The sequence below is a fragment of the Peromyscus maniculatus genome, chromosome 23, assembly GCF_049852395.1.
Source record: "Peromyscus maniculatus bairdii isolate BWxNUB_F1_BW_parent chromosome 23, HU_Pman_BW_mat_3.1, whole genome shotgun sequence".
NCBI classification, from domain to species: domain Eukaryota; kingdom Metazoa; phylum Chordata; class Mammalia; order Rodentia; family Cricetidae; genus Peromyscus; species Peromyscus maniculatus.
In genome coordinates, this window is record NC_134874.1 from 52432676 (window position 1) to 52449565 (window position 16890).

Genomic DNA, 16890 nt, shown 5'->3' on the forward strand with positions numbered 1-16890 from the left:
TTCAACTGGGATCTCTTAAAAGCCAAACACACAGCTTCTCTGGTGCTATAACTCTGTTGCCACACCGCATAGCAGGGACTTGTAAGATGAGCAATTTGCTGATTCTATAAGCATACAAAAGAGAAGATGTAATCAGAAGGGTATTTGGAACCGGTCCAGAAGACCATCTGGATTAGTCTGTAACTGGCTGCCATAACTTCAAGTCCACTTCTAGGCCATGTCCTATTGCTTCATAACTGACAGCTTCAAAGGTTTTACCAAGGCCATGCAAAAATGCTCATCAGTGCTTTAAGGAAGCATTCTGAAATGTGCTTCTGCTGCAGACATTTTTATATCTATGACAACAAAATGTGGTGATCAAAACTGCCTTTTCAATGGTCCCTCTCCCTGTTTCTCCAGGACAGCATAAACTGACGGAAGGCATTCTGCTGAGCATGAAGACCTCATCACAGGGTCCGTGGGTGACTTTGATTTCCACCCTAAGTTTTTAACAATTTGTAAAACAGGGATTGGACAGTGTCCTTGAGTTTTTAGCTTCACACAGGACACCTAAAGTAAAAACACTGTCAGTCAGGTGGAAAGACATTTCAGAAGAAAGGGGAGAAACTAACAGTTGTAAGAATCCAGGCATTCTCTGGAAGATGTGGTGGTGCACACAGTAATCCCACCACTAGGGAGGTTGAGCCAGGGCTGCTCAATTTGAGAGGCCGGCATGGTGGCTACATTGTGAGTTCCAGGCCAGCCTGGGCTATGGTGTGAGACCCTTTGTCAAAAACAAGCAGAATTAGAAATTCTCTTTGGAAATACTTTGGGTTACACCAAATTTTATGTGTAAGGCAGTGATCACATCATTGAATTATATCAAATAATGTCTTGTAAATTACAAGATGCCTCCTGGGCAAAGGGGCCTGAGATAGTCTGGGTTTTGCCTTTGATGGGTTTATTGTTTACTTGCTTGTGGTTGTCTTGTTTTAAGACAGAATCTCACTCTATAGCCCAGGCTAGCCTCATACTCCAGGGAATTCTCCTGCCTCAGCCCCCTGAATGTTGGGATTATAGGTGTGAGCCACGGATGGCCTGGCTTGTCTTTGCCTTCTTGAATGAAAGGTTTGAAGCCCACGCAAGTTGGCCATTCATCACCTCATGAAGTGTAGAAGTGATAGTTTTCTTAAAGACCACAGTGTATTTGTTTAAAACCAGTACGATTCATCTGCTTTCGCTTCCCTGCGGGGATCAGTGTTAATTTCTAATAACTGTACCGCATACTTTTGCTTAAGATGCTGAAGGTTCTTCTATTTCCCATTTTCCCTCCTTGGAATTCCTGTTTCTTTGGCAGCATACAGATATGTTGGCTCTCCCAGTCCACTTCCCTGTCACTGTAGATTGTACTCTGAAAATTATTTCATGTTGATGGGACCAGGAAGGCACAGCATAACTCAAAAACACCATGTAGAAACCTGGATCAGCCTGGCTGAGTACAAGTGGCTTAAATCCAGAACTCTTGAGTCTTGGGCACTAACTGCTGAAGTATCAAAGCTCTGGCGTCAGAATAGGGATGGGGCGCGATGGGGAGAACCAGGAAACAGGAGGGCTGTGGCACAGCCCCTAACTTTGGGGTGAGATGGAAAGACCTTGGGGCGGGCTGTCAGGCTAGGCGAGGGTGCAGGGAGGAGCCGGGGAGGGAGGGTAGGAGAGAGGGAGGACGCAGCCGGGGAGGAGAGAGGGGCTGGTGGAGCGCAGAGGCCGTCTCTCAGGGCGCCTGGCGGGCGCACCCGGTCCCGCGTGGCCGAGCGTCCCAGCGCCCGAGGCGGCGGCCAGGCTGCCCCGCGCTATGAGGACGCGGCTGAGATGGGCAGCCCACGCGGAGCAGTGCACACGCCGCTCCGGAGGTCGCTGAGCGAGCAGCTGCGGGACTCCACCGCTAGAGCCTGGGATCTGCTGTGGAGGAACGTTCGCGAACGGCGGCTAGCAGGTCGGTGTCCGGGGGCCCTGGGTGCGGGTTCGTTCGGACCACCTCGGTCCCGCAGGGTGCCTGACGGCTGGGCTGCGCGCGGACCACGGAGTCCTCCTCCACTGGGGCGCAAAGGTGAGCCGGTGACTGCGTCCCAGGTTGGCGTTTCCACGTGGCTCGTCCCCTGAGCGCTGGCAAAGGTGGCGCGCCCTGGTAAGAGCGATAGTGGCGGACACCAGAAGTTTGGAGGGAGACAGGTGAACAGTTGGTGAAAGCAAACAGCTGCCCGCCACCCGGTGCCTCCGGGATCCGATGTGCGCATTGAGAACTGCCAGAGAAAGACTTAGGAACCTACTGCCCCCGGATCGAAGGAGATGCTTTGGTTATTCCTAGCCAAGAGGTCCTTAAGAACCCTTGCTTAGGTCAGAAGGGCGCCCCTTCTTCACCCCACACCCAGCTTGTGTGTTGTGGCCTGAGATGTGTGTCAGCGCTGCAGAAACCATCATCTCCTGGTGGGACCACAAACACAGTGAGTGGTCCTGAGTGGTCCGGGCCCCCCATACCTGTAGTCACTGCTGTACTCATGCCCAGGAGGACAAGGTCACCCACTCCACCAGGTTCAAGGTCAGTGCACTGTTAAGGCCTCCTTTGCCCAGTGAGAGCTGCTGGAAGATCCTTCAGGAGTTATGAGAAAGTGTGACTGGAAGGGTTCTGAGATGGTCTTGACTTGTCTTCTGACCTTGTCTTCTCCAGTAGTAAGTATCCGTGGGTGTGAAAGAGGATTCTAGAAAGGAGGGTATAAAGCATGGCTTCTGACCTTGTCTTCTCCAGTAGTAAGCATCCGTGGGTGTGGAAGAGGATTCTAGAAAGGAGGGTATAAAGCCTGGCTTCTGACCTTGTCTTCTCCAGTAGTAAGCATCTGTGGGTGTGGAAGAGGATTCTAGAAAGGAGGGTATAAAGCCCGGCAGAAGGAAAGGATGCCACAGGTGAAACAGGCTTGACCTTTGGGCTGCTCCTTCTCCTGTTCAGCCTACAGAACAAGCTGGCTGCTAGTGCTCTGCCCTCAGAGCGGGGGCCACCCTCCCCCCCAGAAGCCTAGAAGCATTCTGGGTCAGATGCCCCAGCCCAGGTCACTTTGAATAGCATGTCCTTATCAAACTAACTCAGAAGAAGGCATCTTGAATGACTCCAACACTCCGTGTAGTAAGCATTAAATGTTTACCGGAATTTTCTCTCCAGCACAGTGGCTCCATTTAGTAGGCACCCAACAAATAAACAGACTTTTCCATCGGGACCCAGAAATAAATTGTGGTCACCTAGTCGTTTTGACTGTTGATTTTTAAAGACCTGTAAGCACATGTTAGATTCTTGTGAGTAACAGTTAATAACCCACCCCACTCGACCCCGGGAACCTGTGCCGTGTTTTCCTGTTATGTTAGTTGGTACCGTCTGTGGGATGGATGGTGTCAGGAACCTTCTGTGGAAGCTTGCTGCTTCATAACTCCAGAATTCTTACTGCAGAGGACTCTTTGATAGCATCTGTCAATTCTGTGGAGTTTGTTAAGTCAGTAGATCCTCGGGAAGCAAGAAGCCTCTCCAGGAGCGTTGCCAAGACTGAGGCCAACAATGACCGCAGCTTCTCTCCAAAAAGAGAAGTAGGAAGGAATAGAGTGTTGTAAAGACTTCAGAGTATGTTCACACACATAAACACATTAAACATTGCAGTTAAGGCAGTGGGGGCAGGTAGAGATTTGTAAGACCATGAATATGAAGTTAGATATTAAGGCTGAACGTAGCTTCAGAAAGTTATAAGTGTAAGAGTCCCCTCAGAGGAGCGCAATTAATTTTTGAAATAGTGGTATGAGGTTTTAAAATGCTTAATCAGAATATTAATATTTGCTTCCCGATAATCTTCTCACTGCCCTGCTAACAGCAAATGCCAGAAGGTTATTCAGCTAGGACCAGACAATCCTCTGTAAAGTGGCCTTCAGCTCCTGCCTCTCTCAGCTGCTGGGCTGCTTGCCACAAAACCAAGCCAACCCCATGAAGGAGCTTTTAGATGCAAATTGATTTTCTTGGGTTTTCTTGCTAAAGTAGCTAAAATATGGAACTTTGGCCACAAGACACTGAAATGCTTAAGTTATTAATGTTGGCATCAGTTCCAGGGGAAAGCGCTCTCGGCTGGTGAAAGTCATCTTTATAAGACTCGGTTCACAGTATCCGAGTACCCGACCAGAGGGCCATGTCCCCAGGGAGCATGAGCTCTGAGAGCAACACTGTGGGGACCTCGGTCTTGTTTTCTTAGGGATCGTTATTTTGTTTCCTTTATTTTTTTTCTAGCAAATACAAGTGTTGTGCGGGCTTTCCTTCAGTTTGTTGGGCTGTTCCCCTTGGACCTAGAGGGCCAGTGCTGAAAGCACTTTATAGCACACTTGAGTTGGCTACCCAGAGTGCCCTCAAAGTATCGGAATTGAAGGAAACCCATGTTCTAACTTTGAATTCTTCATGAAAAGTTGTCCCTTCAACTCAGCAGAAAGGCAAAAAAAGAAATAACAACTGGATGAAAAAAGAAGTAAAAAAGGGATGCCGGGCGGTGGTGGCGCACGCCTTTAATGCCAGCACTCGGGAGGCAGAGGCAGGCGGATCTAAAGCTACACAGAGAAACCCTGTCTCAAAAAACCAAAAAACAAACAAACAAACAAACAAATAAAAGAAGTAAAAAGGGGCACATGACCGCTCCTAAGGGGCTGAGGTTTTTATTACAGATGTAAGAGGGCACACAGGCAGAGGCATCTGGAAGAGTCCGGAGTGAACATGACCAGCCAACTGAACAGGGCTATGTGGGGAGAGAGGAGAACCAGAAGCCAAGAGGCCAGGAGGCAAAGAGACCAAGGGAAAAGGGACCATGTACCCGAAATGGCTGGGTTTTTAAAGGAGTCAGAAAAGCTAGGGGAAGGGAAACCCAGCCAGTCCCTGGGCTGGGGTTTAGGGTAGAGGATGGGGTATGCCTGCCAGGCAGACCCTATAACAGGTAGGGACTGAAGGGTGCTGGGAGAGCCTGGTGGCCTGTGTCAGCTTTGACATGTTAGTAGGCACCTTAGCCAGCTTCCTGAGCTTGAGAGCTAACACAGCTAAGTGTAAGCATAGCGAGGCCTGTGGATGTCCATGCCATGCGAGCATACATAATGAGAAAAACACATTTCTGAACATAGGTCGAAATGACGTAAATGAAACAAGTAATAAAAGGCCCAGAGCGTACCAGGGAGTCCCTGTCAAAGAGACAGCAGGCCCCACTCTGGGGCTTTCCAGTTCTGTGGACAGAAACAGCTGAATGCGCTCCCACTAGACAGGCGAATTCACCAGTGCGCGCTTCCTCTCCCCCGGGATTCTAACTCCCCTGGGGCCAGCAGGAGATTTTCTCATCTGTCACCCCCATACTCATTACCACATTGGTGGCAGTGACTGTTTATTTCCCACATGACAAAGCTGGTCTATTCAAAGCTGGATTCAAATTCAGGTAATCAGATATTGGAGGCCATGCCGTCCGTGCCCGCGACCAAGGCTTTGAGAAAATATGGAGGCTGGCTGAAACATTCTGTTACTGCTGTTGTACTTAAAAACCATACCAAAAAGAACCTGAAAACCTGCTGCTTCTCCTCTCCCAGGCTGGCAAGGATAACCCTCTGCACCTCACCAAGCTCATCCCCAAACCATCCCCCTGCAGTGGTTAGTATATGAGCTTATAGAAGGTTGAAACAAACCAATAGTCATACATCTTGCTTGTTGGAACCTGTAGGTGTTCACCCCACCCATCATCTGAGCAAGGGCAGTTGTAAACTCTACATGAACTACCATTTCTTCCAGGTAGGTGAGCGCCGGGCCCTTCAGCTCCCCAGTCCTCCAATCAGCCACCACAGCGACAATTCTCTGCCGACAGCGTCATTAAATTCTTTAGGCCAAAGCACACCCATTGCCCTCTGGCATTCCTCAGCCCTTGAGCTATTTTTCAAATGTTAATGACTGAGGAAAATCCCAATGGCTTGTCTAAGGCTTCCTTCTCCTCATACGGAAGTCCATCAGCGTTTGATTCCCCTACACTCGCATAACAATATTTAGGTAACTTGTATGTTAATTGATACCAAGTCTTTTGCTCTTTTTTTTTTTTAATAGTCTCCTGTTAAATTGTTTCTCTGAGCCACAGGAGGTTAAACTGCTGCCAGGAATATACTAACTTAAAATGCTGGAAAGTTTCAGCTGTGTAAGAAACCGTAGAGTTCTGGTGGCTTCTTGTAAGACAGGTTCCTCGGTTCTCAGTGACAAGAGGGGACATTCTGTCACATGATGTAAACACAGCTTGGGACTTCAATGCAAAGCAGGATGCAGACTAAAGCATGGTCCCTTAAATGTTCCTCATTAAAATCTAACTGCGTGCCGTGACATCCCAGGGACCGGTGGCCCTGGCAGGTCCTTTTCGTGTTTCTGCTGTCTCCTCGCACTATCGGTTCAGCTTGAAGAACGGGCTAGGATGCTCTCACGGGGTCTTGTCCTTGCTACCACTGCCGGGACGGCCCTAAAATGTGCTTAATGTTTACAGTAACAAAAAACATCCAAGTCAAATGACCGAATCAAAAGAGGGCTTATTGGATCAGCATCCTCGGCCTTCACCAACCTCAGGATCACCTCAGCCCTTCAGAGAGCCTGTACCCAAGCACACCCCCCCCCCGACACTCTCATTCAGTCAGATGCCCAACAGTGTGCAACTGAGGGTAGCAACCACTCACTTATATTAAGTTCCCCCTATGACTCATGAAATGTGGAGCCCAATAATCCTAAGGCTCAAAATCTGAAATGCTCCAAATTCTGAATTTAAAAAAATGGTGACTGGAGGCGACAGGTGGAACATGCCACCGCCTCCTCACGAGGTGCACTGCAGTCAAATGTGTGTACTGCACAGCTTCCTCAGCATCCCTAAGGGATGGAAGATTCTGGAGCCCTTTCATCTTAGTTATACAAACTTTTATCCAGCATGAAATTATTAAACATAAGCTGGGCGGTGGTGGTGTACACCTTTAATCCCAGCACTCAGGAGGCAGAGGCAGGCGGATCTCTGTGAGTTCCAGGAAAGGCACAAAACTACACAGAGAAACCCTGTCTCGGAAAAAAAAAAAAAAAAAGAAAGAAAGAAAGAAAGAAAGAAAGAAAGAAAGAAAAAAAGAAAGAAATTATTAAACATAGTGTGTAAAATCCTATTTAAGTTACACGTATAGGATATAGATGAAGCATGAATGAAATGTAGATTCGAGTCCCATCCCTAAGACATCTCATCGTGTATATGTAAATATATTTCAAAATCTGAAAGAAAAAAAAAAAAGACCCAAAACACTGCTGATCCGGAGCATTTTTGGCTGAAAGATACTCAAACTCTATGGTAAGAACCTAAGCAAAATGAGGTGAGAGTGAGTTTATCCCGTTACAGAGAAGAGCACAACAAAACACACAGAAAGTCAGCTTGCCTGGAGAACAGTGGAAAAGATGGGAAAAGCGAGTCTATGAGAGGAAATGACAGCAGACACATGGCCAGGAGGAAGCTAGAGGCTTAGGATGGGCTTGCTACCAGGGAGAGAAGTTTGGCTTTGCGCCTAAAATGGACCTCATGGGAAAAAAAGGGGTAAGACCAAGTAAGTCACCAGTGGTGCAGCTGAGGCACAAACCAGGCACTCTTGAGGACGATCATGGCGGAGAAGCACGGGTGGATGGAAACAGGGGGTAGAAAGGGGCATCTGTGAGGTGCCTCAGAAGTGGAGACACCACCCTGACCAACTAGTTGGGGAGACAAAGGAGGGGGCCCGGTAAGGCTGGGTAAGAACAGGTAATGGAGGGAGATGCTGTTGGCTGAGACGGGACCACTGGCAGGTTTGCACGGAGAGGGGAAGAACGAAGCGTCACGTACCAGCCGCAGGGCTCGGAAATGCCTATGTAGACATGCAACAGCCGAAGAGGTGGGTTAGACGCAGCTTTGAGGTGAAAAGCTGAGCTAAAGAAATAGGGGTTAGAGTTATCAACGTCTAACTACTCCATGAAACTGTAGAACTGGGTGGGGCTGCTTAGGAAGAGAGTACAAACAAGGAGAGATGTTGTGGAACATGACTTTAACTAGGCAAAGGTGTGTTACATTTGTTTATGGTGCGGAATATTACTTTAACTGTATAAAGGTGTGTTACATTTGTTTGTGCTTCATGTGTTTGGTTATGTAAAGATTTGTTTCACCTTCCCTGCCTAAGGCATCTGATTGGTCTAATGAAGATCTGAATGGCCAATAGCTAGGCAGGAGAGGCATGGGTGGGGTTGACAAGCAGAGAGAATAAGTAGTAGGAGAAATCTAGGCCTGAGAGAGAAGGAGGAGAGAATAAGGGAGAAAGGGACACCCAGGAGCAGAAGCCAGGCGGCTTCCAGCCAGACATGAGAGGCCGTGAAAGTGGGACATACAGAAGTAAAGGAAGGTAAAAAGCCCCGAGACAAAATGTAGATGAGGAGAAACAGGTTAAGTTACAAGAGCTAGCAAGAAACGAACATAAGCTAAGACCAAGCATTCATAATTGCTATAGTCTCTGTGTCATGATTTGGGAGCTGGTTGATGCCCCAAAAGAAAAAGCCTGCTACAGGGAGGGGCTGGTCTAGGACTTTCCTTATTGAGACCAGAACAGTTAGACTTGAATATACATGAGCTTATGCATTCTGAGGGGCACCAGAACATTACAATATCGTCCCAAACTCTTCATTCCTCAGCAAGATATTCATACTATATTGAATAATCTTTTATGAGAGATACACTCATTTGACACTAAAATTGTTGATAAATGTAATAATAAATTCCTCATTACTAAAGTACCTTTTAATTTAAATTTTATATTACATATTAAAAATAAAAATTTTTAATCAATATTTTTAAAAAATATCAGGAGGAATGAATTTTCAAGGTTGCCCTCACCCCACGCTTATGAAAAGTAAAACATAGGAATTCCATAGTCGGCTGTGGTTACTGCAACTTGTGAGGTCCCCATATAAAACAGGGAAGCGTGTTCTGCTGGACAGGAACAGTCTACAAACGAAGTTCAGTAGGGAAGCTTTTGCACCTTGACTTTTTCAGTACTGCGTCCAATAACTGACATCACCAGTTACACTTTCTTTACCCACGGATAGGTTGGTTGAGATGACATTTCTCAAAGGAAAACAGGCAGCCACCAGCCTACGGTTCTGTGTTTGCAAGGAGATTCGCTTAAACTTGGCCTAGCCTGGTGCAAAGCTGAGGCTAGCCCTTAGGGAGCAGTGTCCTCCTGCAACTGGAGCAGAGAAAGACCATGTTAATTGCTGGTCATGCCTCTGAAGAAACAGGGTCCAGCTAACTGTCTGAGGCTCCTCCAGAAGGCCATCCCAAACGCCCTGTGGCGTGGACGTGTGTGAACTGTCGGTGATCATGCAGTCTCCTCCTTTGTGCTTTTTAAATTTTTATGTCCAACGCAGCACTTATCAAGAAAAATCTGCCTGGTGACCTTGTGGTTTTCTGGGGATTCATCCACGAGGATATTTCTCTTCTGACCTTGTGCCAAAGAATGATATTACAAAATGAAAATAAAAGTGGTTTGGAAAAATATCACAACATTCTCGAGGCTTCTTCAGTAAGCGGAGCTGAAGGACAAACATTTGTATCACTCTTGCAGACAATCAGTACAAAGCCATGAAATAACATCCTCGTCAAAGCACATGGGGACAGACTCACAGGATATGAACCCCATTTTATGGGTGTCTCCTTGCAGAGCACATAAATTTTATTGTGCTGCTCAAATCACTTACCTCATATTTTTGGCCGGAAGTGGAATGAGCTTCTAGAAACTGCAAAGGATGGTATGAACCGTGTAACTGCACAGTATCGCGTCTGCAAACACACTAAACTGGCTCAGGCTCTCGGGCCAGATCTTTCCTCAGCCACATTTTTAGCCATGATAAAAACTTCAGAACAGCATGGCTCTGTGCTGCAATTATTTTTCACAATAGACTGTATTATCTATATTACACTATTGCATATGGGGTTTTTTTTGAACACTCCTTTCTCTTTCTACATGAAATTAAATGAATAAGGACAACTAGAGCAGTGGTTCTCAACCTGTGAGTTGCGACCCCTTGGTGGTCAGGCAACCCTCTCACAGGGGTCGCCTAAGACCATTGGAAAACACAGATATTTACATTATGATTCACAACAGCAGCAAAATTACAGTTGTGAAGTAGCAAAAATAATTTTACGGTTGTGGGTCCCCACAACTTGGAAACTGTATTAAAGGGTCTCTGCATTAGGAGGGCTGAGAACCACTGCAGTAGAAGACCCCACAAGAAACAAGCACATTCACTAACAATGGTATTAAATTGGAGAGTCTTCATATGTCTCAGCCTCCCTCTAGAAAAAGTAGAAACATTTTCAGGTGCCTTGAAAATGTTTTCCATTAAAATTCAATTTTCATTATTAGAACAATAACCTCAAAATACAAGTATACGATCTCACCTGGAAAATATAGCAGGGCTAAGTTATACTATTATCCCTTTATGGAATGTGTGGGTTATCATAACACCATGAAGATGAAGAGATAATGCCGCCTCCCTTCCTGGATATGGAGGATATCCATCACAGAAATCTTTGAAAACACTGACAAACAGAACACATCTCCTAGCCACAGAGTTGTCTTCCTGGCCTCAGGACCTATGGCATCTTTTTGTTGGAGGCTCCAGCTCACAAATAACGAAGACTTATTACTAATTATGAAAGCTCAGCCTTAGCTTAGGCTTGTCCCGTAGCTCTTATGACTTAAATTAACTCATTTATACTAATCTAGATTCTGTGGTGTGTCTTGTTGCCTCATCTCTCCATACTGCCCATGCTGCTTCCTCTGAGTCTGGCTGGCAACGCCACCTTCTTCTTCCCAGAACCCTCTCTGTCCCCAGAAGTTCTGACTAACCTCTTCCTGCCTAGCTATTGACCATTCAGCTCTTTATTAAACCAATCACAGTGACGCATCTTCCACACAGTGTAAAGGAATAGTCCACAACATTTCCTAGTAAGTGATTTCTAGCTCTTAAATCAAAAACAATAGTGATGTGAGAAACTAACTCTTAACTCTCCAGAGCAGAATCAGAGACATGGAAGAGGGGTCGGAGCCGTGTGGGACATCATTGGGACATCAAATGTAAAATCACTGTATCATGGAGAGTCAGCGCCATGAAATCAGCGTGATTCACTTATGAGAGGATAGGCTTATTTGTCACAGCTATGGCTACAGCACTGGGAGCAGTAGTTGCTTGGTGTCCCCAGTGTGGTGTTCTTTAACTCTTGACTCATGGAAAACTCGGTGTGGAGTTGGTGGTGCTGGTACACAAAGGAAGACCCTGGGCACAGCACCATGTTCCAGCAGCCGGTAGAGCAACTCCCTGAGTTTGAATCCTAACTTTGCTACTTAAGCTACAGCTTTGGGGTCAACATTTACCTCGGTGTCTTAAGTTCCCTTGTGTTCAAAAGGGTGGCTAAGCATGGTACATACTTCTGTGCTGTTATAAGAACTGAGTGAGTTATCTACAAAAACAAAAACAAAAACAAAAAAACAAAAAAAAAACCCAACAACAACAACAAAAACCAAGTAGTTCATGTCTGCTCCCTAATAAGCACTACGTAAGTGTTAATTTAGGAAAGGAATATCTGAGGTATGAAGTGCCAGAGACATGAGATCTTGGCGATACAAAGATTCTTTTAGCACTAACCGTAAGCCATCTAGTCCTTCAATTCTGGATTCATCGGCTTGTCCCCACATGTTTGGAGACAAGGCTTAGGACCCTTAGTCTTGTCGTCCTTATTCTGACAGAGATGTTGCTGTCAATTGCTGACAGTCAGTTGCTGAATATGTTCTTAGCATGGATGGTAGCTTCCTAATCAAGTCCATTTGTATTTTAATGTGTTCATCGATTATGCTAATGTTTTATCTTTTTGAGACGTGATCAGCTGTGATTTGTTCGTTAAAAAAAAAAATACCGTTAACTTTGGAATTATGCAGCCAAGAGTCATTCACATGTCCTTAGCCTAACTGGAATTTGATGAAAATCTGATGAAAAGGAGAGAGATGTTGACTAGATAATCTCTAAGGTCCCATTTAGCTTTTCGATGAGGCTATATAACTAGACTGAAGAGCAAAGTAAACATCAGATAGCTTAGTCCCTCTTCTGGAAGAGTTCTGTGGGGTTGTCTGATAGACAAGAGAGGAAAGAGGCCCAGAGGATGACTCGGGCTGTCCCTGAATGGCTCTCCCATGCAGTTTTGGTCTCGTAGCACACAGCAGCAGCAGCTCACAGCAGATCCCTTCTAGAACTGGAAATACGTCTGCCAGAATCAAAGAAGGGACAGGAGAGAGTGCTCCAGAGTTGGGCCTGCAAGCACCCCTAAAGTCTGTACAACAAGCTGAGACAGGGCTCAGCAGGCCAAGGCACCTGCTGACAAGTCTGAGGACCTGTGTTCGATCCCCGGAACCCACACAGTGGAAGGAGAGAACCCACTTCTGACAATTATCCTCTGTCCCCCCACATGCATGTACCCGCAGACCCTGCACTGTAGTCATTCAGGGCAGCTTAGCTTCAGGGACATGCCTCCTATACAGAAATCTGTAATCCCACCCCATCCCCCAGCACACACACACACACACACACACACACACACACACACACACACACACACACACACACAGTCATCACCACTCGAGTCAGTATCCTGCTGTTAATATGTTAAAACTCTTAAAAATAACTGAATTTCCATTTCAATTTTGCACGAGGCCTTACATGATAAACAGCCATGCACTCGGTGGAAACTAGGCCCTTGCAGAATCAGGCATTGCTCTGTAAGTTCACCTGTAAAAGGTTGTTTGTTCCATTTTATTGTTTGCCGAGTCCAACAGCATCTTGATAGAATGGGGCACTGGTGTTACCCTTGATTGTCACAGCTATCATGACTATAATTTATTTATTAGCTACATTGAAGCAAATATTTCAATTTCTATTTTTAAAGTATGTGGCTTAAAGTGTGTCAGGAAATTGGGACAAGGCACAATCCTTGGCGTGCTAGGCATTCAGATACATGTTTTGAAACTTCTTAATTAAGTTGTTTCTTGATTAAATATTTACTTATTTTACAGTGCCCATAACAGATTAATTCATTAAATTGCTTCTCTTTAAACCATTAAAGCTATTTCCTGTGCAGCTTTCACCTGTGGTGCTCACCCAGAAAAGGAAATTAGCAGCAGTGACCAAGCCTCCCATTTGTCACCGGGGTTTTCAGGACCTCTCTGCCAATGTTTCATTATGTCATAATGCGCATCTGTCTCTGGAGGGGTGCCAGCACCAACGGGGTTAACCTCCCACGTTGCGTGGGTCATATCTTCCTTTGCCAGCAGCAGCTATACCCAGAGCTCCTGATTTGCCAGTCTAGAAAATGCAAGCATTTCTAGCCAATTAAGAAAATAGTGCATGGGGCTGGAGAGATGGCTCAGTGGTTAAGAGCATCACTGCTCTTGCAGAGGACCTGGGTTCAGCTCCCAGCACCCACATGGTGGGTCCTAGCTGTCTGTAACTCCATTTCCAGGATATCTGATGCCCTTTTCTGGTATTTATTGGCATCTGCGGGCACACGGTACATGTACATACATGCAGGCAAAACACTCACACACATAAAATAGAAATAAACACATCTTTTAAAAATAAGAACATTTCATTTTTTTCTTGCCCAGAATCATGTATGAACATATTTAAATACCTCTGAATAGTCACACAAATAAGCAGGCAGATCTAACCGACAGACTGTAGATGTTACCGGAAAGCAATAACATCCACGTCCTCAGGTGGGCACAGTGTGATCCACGAAGAGAAGCCAGCAGCTGTGGTTTCTGTATATCTAGTTCTGAACACAAAGGAAGTATGAGATGTGTGGCTGCTTCGCAGAAAATCCCTTAACGAGTTTTACATTCCAGATGAGGGACACTAAGCCTGTAGTAGATTAGACAGTTATAGCACCAATATTCCCATCAATATTGGGAATTTAAACCACTGGACTGCTCTTGGAAGGTCTCCCCAATTAATGCTTGATCTAACGATTGACTTTCATGGCTGTGTCTGTCTCTAGGCTTTCCCAGAGACAAGCCAGCTCCCCAGCTTAGTACCAGGGATATAGAAGCTATGTGCTGCGTTTTCAACCAGTGAATGCGTCGATAATACTGTTCCATTAACAGCTACCTTGCAGTGTGCCCTACTGAATGCCAAACACTATGCTAAATACTTTCCTTCTTTTCGTCTTTAATGCCCAGACATCCTTGTAGGAACCACCAGGGCAACTGTTAACACACACAGAATTTTACTGCCTTGTAGAAAAGGGCTTCTTCACAGACTGATGATTTGGACAGAGGTATACTTCCTCTGAGAAAATGCAAACCCTAGGCCGTTTCAGACTCATGGCATCCGTAAATACTCTGCCTGGGGTACAGCCTGAAGGTTGTGTGTTCTGCTGCCTTTCTCTCTTCATAGTGGGGAAGCCAAGGCCTGGAGAGGTCAAGCGACTTGCTCAACGCACACATCTGTAAGACTCAGAGGAGACAAAGACCCAAACCCTGTTCTCAGGCTCTGACACTGAGAGAGTTATGACATTCCATGGGTGTCCTAGACAAGGGTGGTACTGCTTCCAGGGCACAGCTGCTTCAAGACAACCCAGAGTGTAAATGAGGGAGTTGTCCATGAACTCTGAAAGGTCAGTTGATATGCTTGGAGATATAATATTTATTTATACGAGCCCTTTAATATTTCAAATGGATTCCAGAAAAAAAAAATCCTGCCCTCATCTTTCTTTGTACTCAAAGAACCACAACACATGAAGGTTGGCAGAAGCCTTATAAAATTATCTTGACTGAGTCATTCGTCCTAGAACCCAACTGAACCCAAGGAAGGTTAACCCCTTCCTGTCACCTAGCAACACATCCGACATTGCAGCCATACTCTACATCCAAGTCACCAAGTGACTCTTCGGATTACAGGTGACTTTGGACTTGACCACACTCATTTGTAACCAAATGCTTGTTTCCAAAGTTTGTCTACTAGAGTGCAGTGTCTTTGAGAGAAAGGTACCATCTTAGCATCAGGAGTAAAGCCTTTGCAGTGATGCTAATTTTACAAGGGTTTGTTGGCAAACTATTTGTGATTCCGTGATAGAGTAAAGGGAAGGCTGCTGCTGGCTGAAGGGTATTAAAAGCATCTGCTTCCTCCCTCCTAGATGCTGAGTAGCCCCTGGTGACTTGTTGTGATGTCACCCCCAAGTGTTTGACATACTTGTCAGCTTTATAGATATATGTGGATAACATTTCTTTATTTTCTAGCTTCCTAGAATGCTATTGGAGCTTCTCATAACTAAAGGAAACAAAGACTTCTATTATTGTGTGTGTTCTGCGACACTATTCCTGGGGAGACACAAACAAACATCTAGTCTACTCACCTTAGATAAGGATCCAATGGCAAATCAAAGTACTGATATCACCAAAGTCCAACTTGATGGAATGAGTTTTCCTGAAGTTACTTACAGGACTATTGGTGAGAAGGTACTTATAGGAGCATGAATGACTCAAAGGCATCACCACCAAAGCCCACCCCCGCATGAGGAATGGCCCTGAAACAGTTCAACAGACTGGAGAGTATATTTTCTAGGCAGCTTGGGGTATCTGAGCTGCTTCCAAGCAGCTGGTCTGGTCTCTGGCTTCCAGGTAGCTTGGCTCCTCTGAGATTATCTTTCAAAAGTCTTTATTATTTATATAAACTTGGGTGGGGAGGGGCTTAGTAAATCTGTTCAGTTTCAGGGACTTCCTGAAGCTTTTGAGTTGTTCTTCTCCAGACAGAATGTTTATCCTTGCTTTAGAACATCCTATGTCTTTAGGCACTTTCCCTTGAAGATGGAAGGTTTTAATCTTTGGGGGAAATTGTTATGCATCAGGTCAAGGTGAAGAAAATGGACAAGTCATAGTTGACATTCAATTAAACATCTCATTTATCTTCTGTCTAAGATGCAAAAGTTTCTTAGGGGCCATTTTCAGGTATAAAAAAGGAACTAGAGAAAACAACATAGATTTTTAAAAAAAGATCCCCAAGCCATAACTTTGTTTTCAGGATACACCAAGATTCTCATTAATTTATCCAACAAATATTTATTGACACCTAGTAGGGAAACACTGCCCCAGCCTTTGGTGATTTGGTGTTGAACACAGCAGACAAAATCAGTGTCTTTACATGGCTTCCATTTGACGGGTAGAGACAGAAAATAGTAAACACATTACTGTGAGTGTTAGAAATACCATGAAGGAAAAGATGTCAAGGAACTGGAGACTAGAGGGGTGCTGATTTGGACCTAATGGTTGGCATTCCTGGTTCTGATAGTTAGATTCCTGCCTGGTATCTTTGGCAGTTTGGATGAATAAACAGGACCATAGACTGGGTATTAATATGGGAAGAAAAGATAATAGAAGCCAAAGATACTTTGGGGGCTTCCGAGAAATACCTCTTTGTTTTATAGCTCAGTTATGCACAAAATGTTTAGTTGCTGGTTTTAAGGCCTAAGATTTGATGAAGGAGGAAGAAAGTGGTGACTGATGCTCTGTTACCCAAACAGGAGACATTTTTTTAAGCTCATTCACTTGGACGTCTTAAGTGGAGCTAATTAAACAATTTATCTCTCAGATACCCAATTGAAAAATTACCCCCAGCAGTTGTACTTAAATGTAACTGAAATTATGAGTGAATATTCTATGCCAGATTATCTGCTGTGCTTTACATTGAGAATAAAAACATGAAAAAACATACTCTAAGCCTCAAGGATGAGTATAGTG

At 45.2% G+C, this 16890-nt stretch overlaps 1 protein-coding gene across 2 annotated transcripts in view; it reads left to right on the forward strand.

Annotated features, from left to right (window-relative positions):
* The first annotated feature begins 1725 nt into the window (after positions 1-1725).
* The window catches only part of Stard13 (StAR related lipid transfer domain containing 13), a 214641-nt gene continuing 199476 nt past the window's right edge, over positions 1726-16890 (forward strand). For both annotated transcript variants that reach the window (XM_042268041.2, XM_042268042.2), the window contains exon 1: positions 1726-1972. In XM_042268041.2, the coding sequence (XP_042123975.2) occupies positions 1849-1972 (124 nt within the window). In that variant the 5' untranslated portion in view covers positions 1726-1848. The remainder of the gene's footprint in view (positions 1973-16890) is intronic.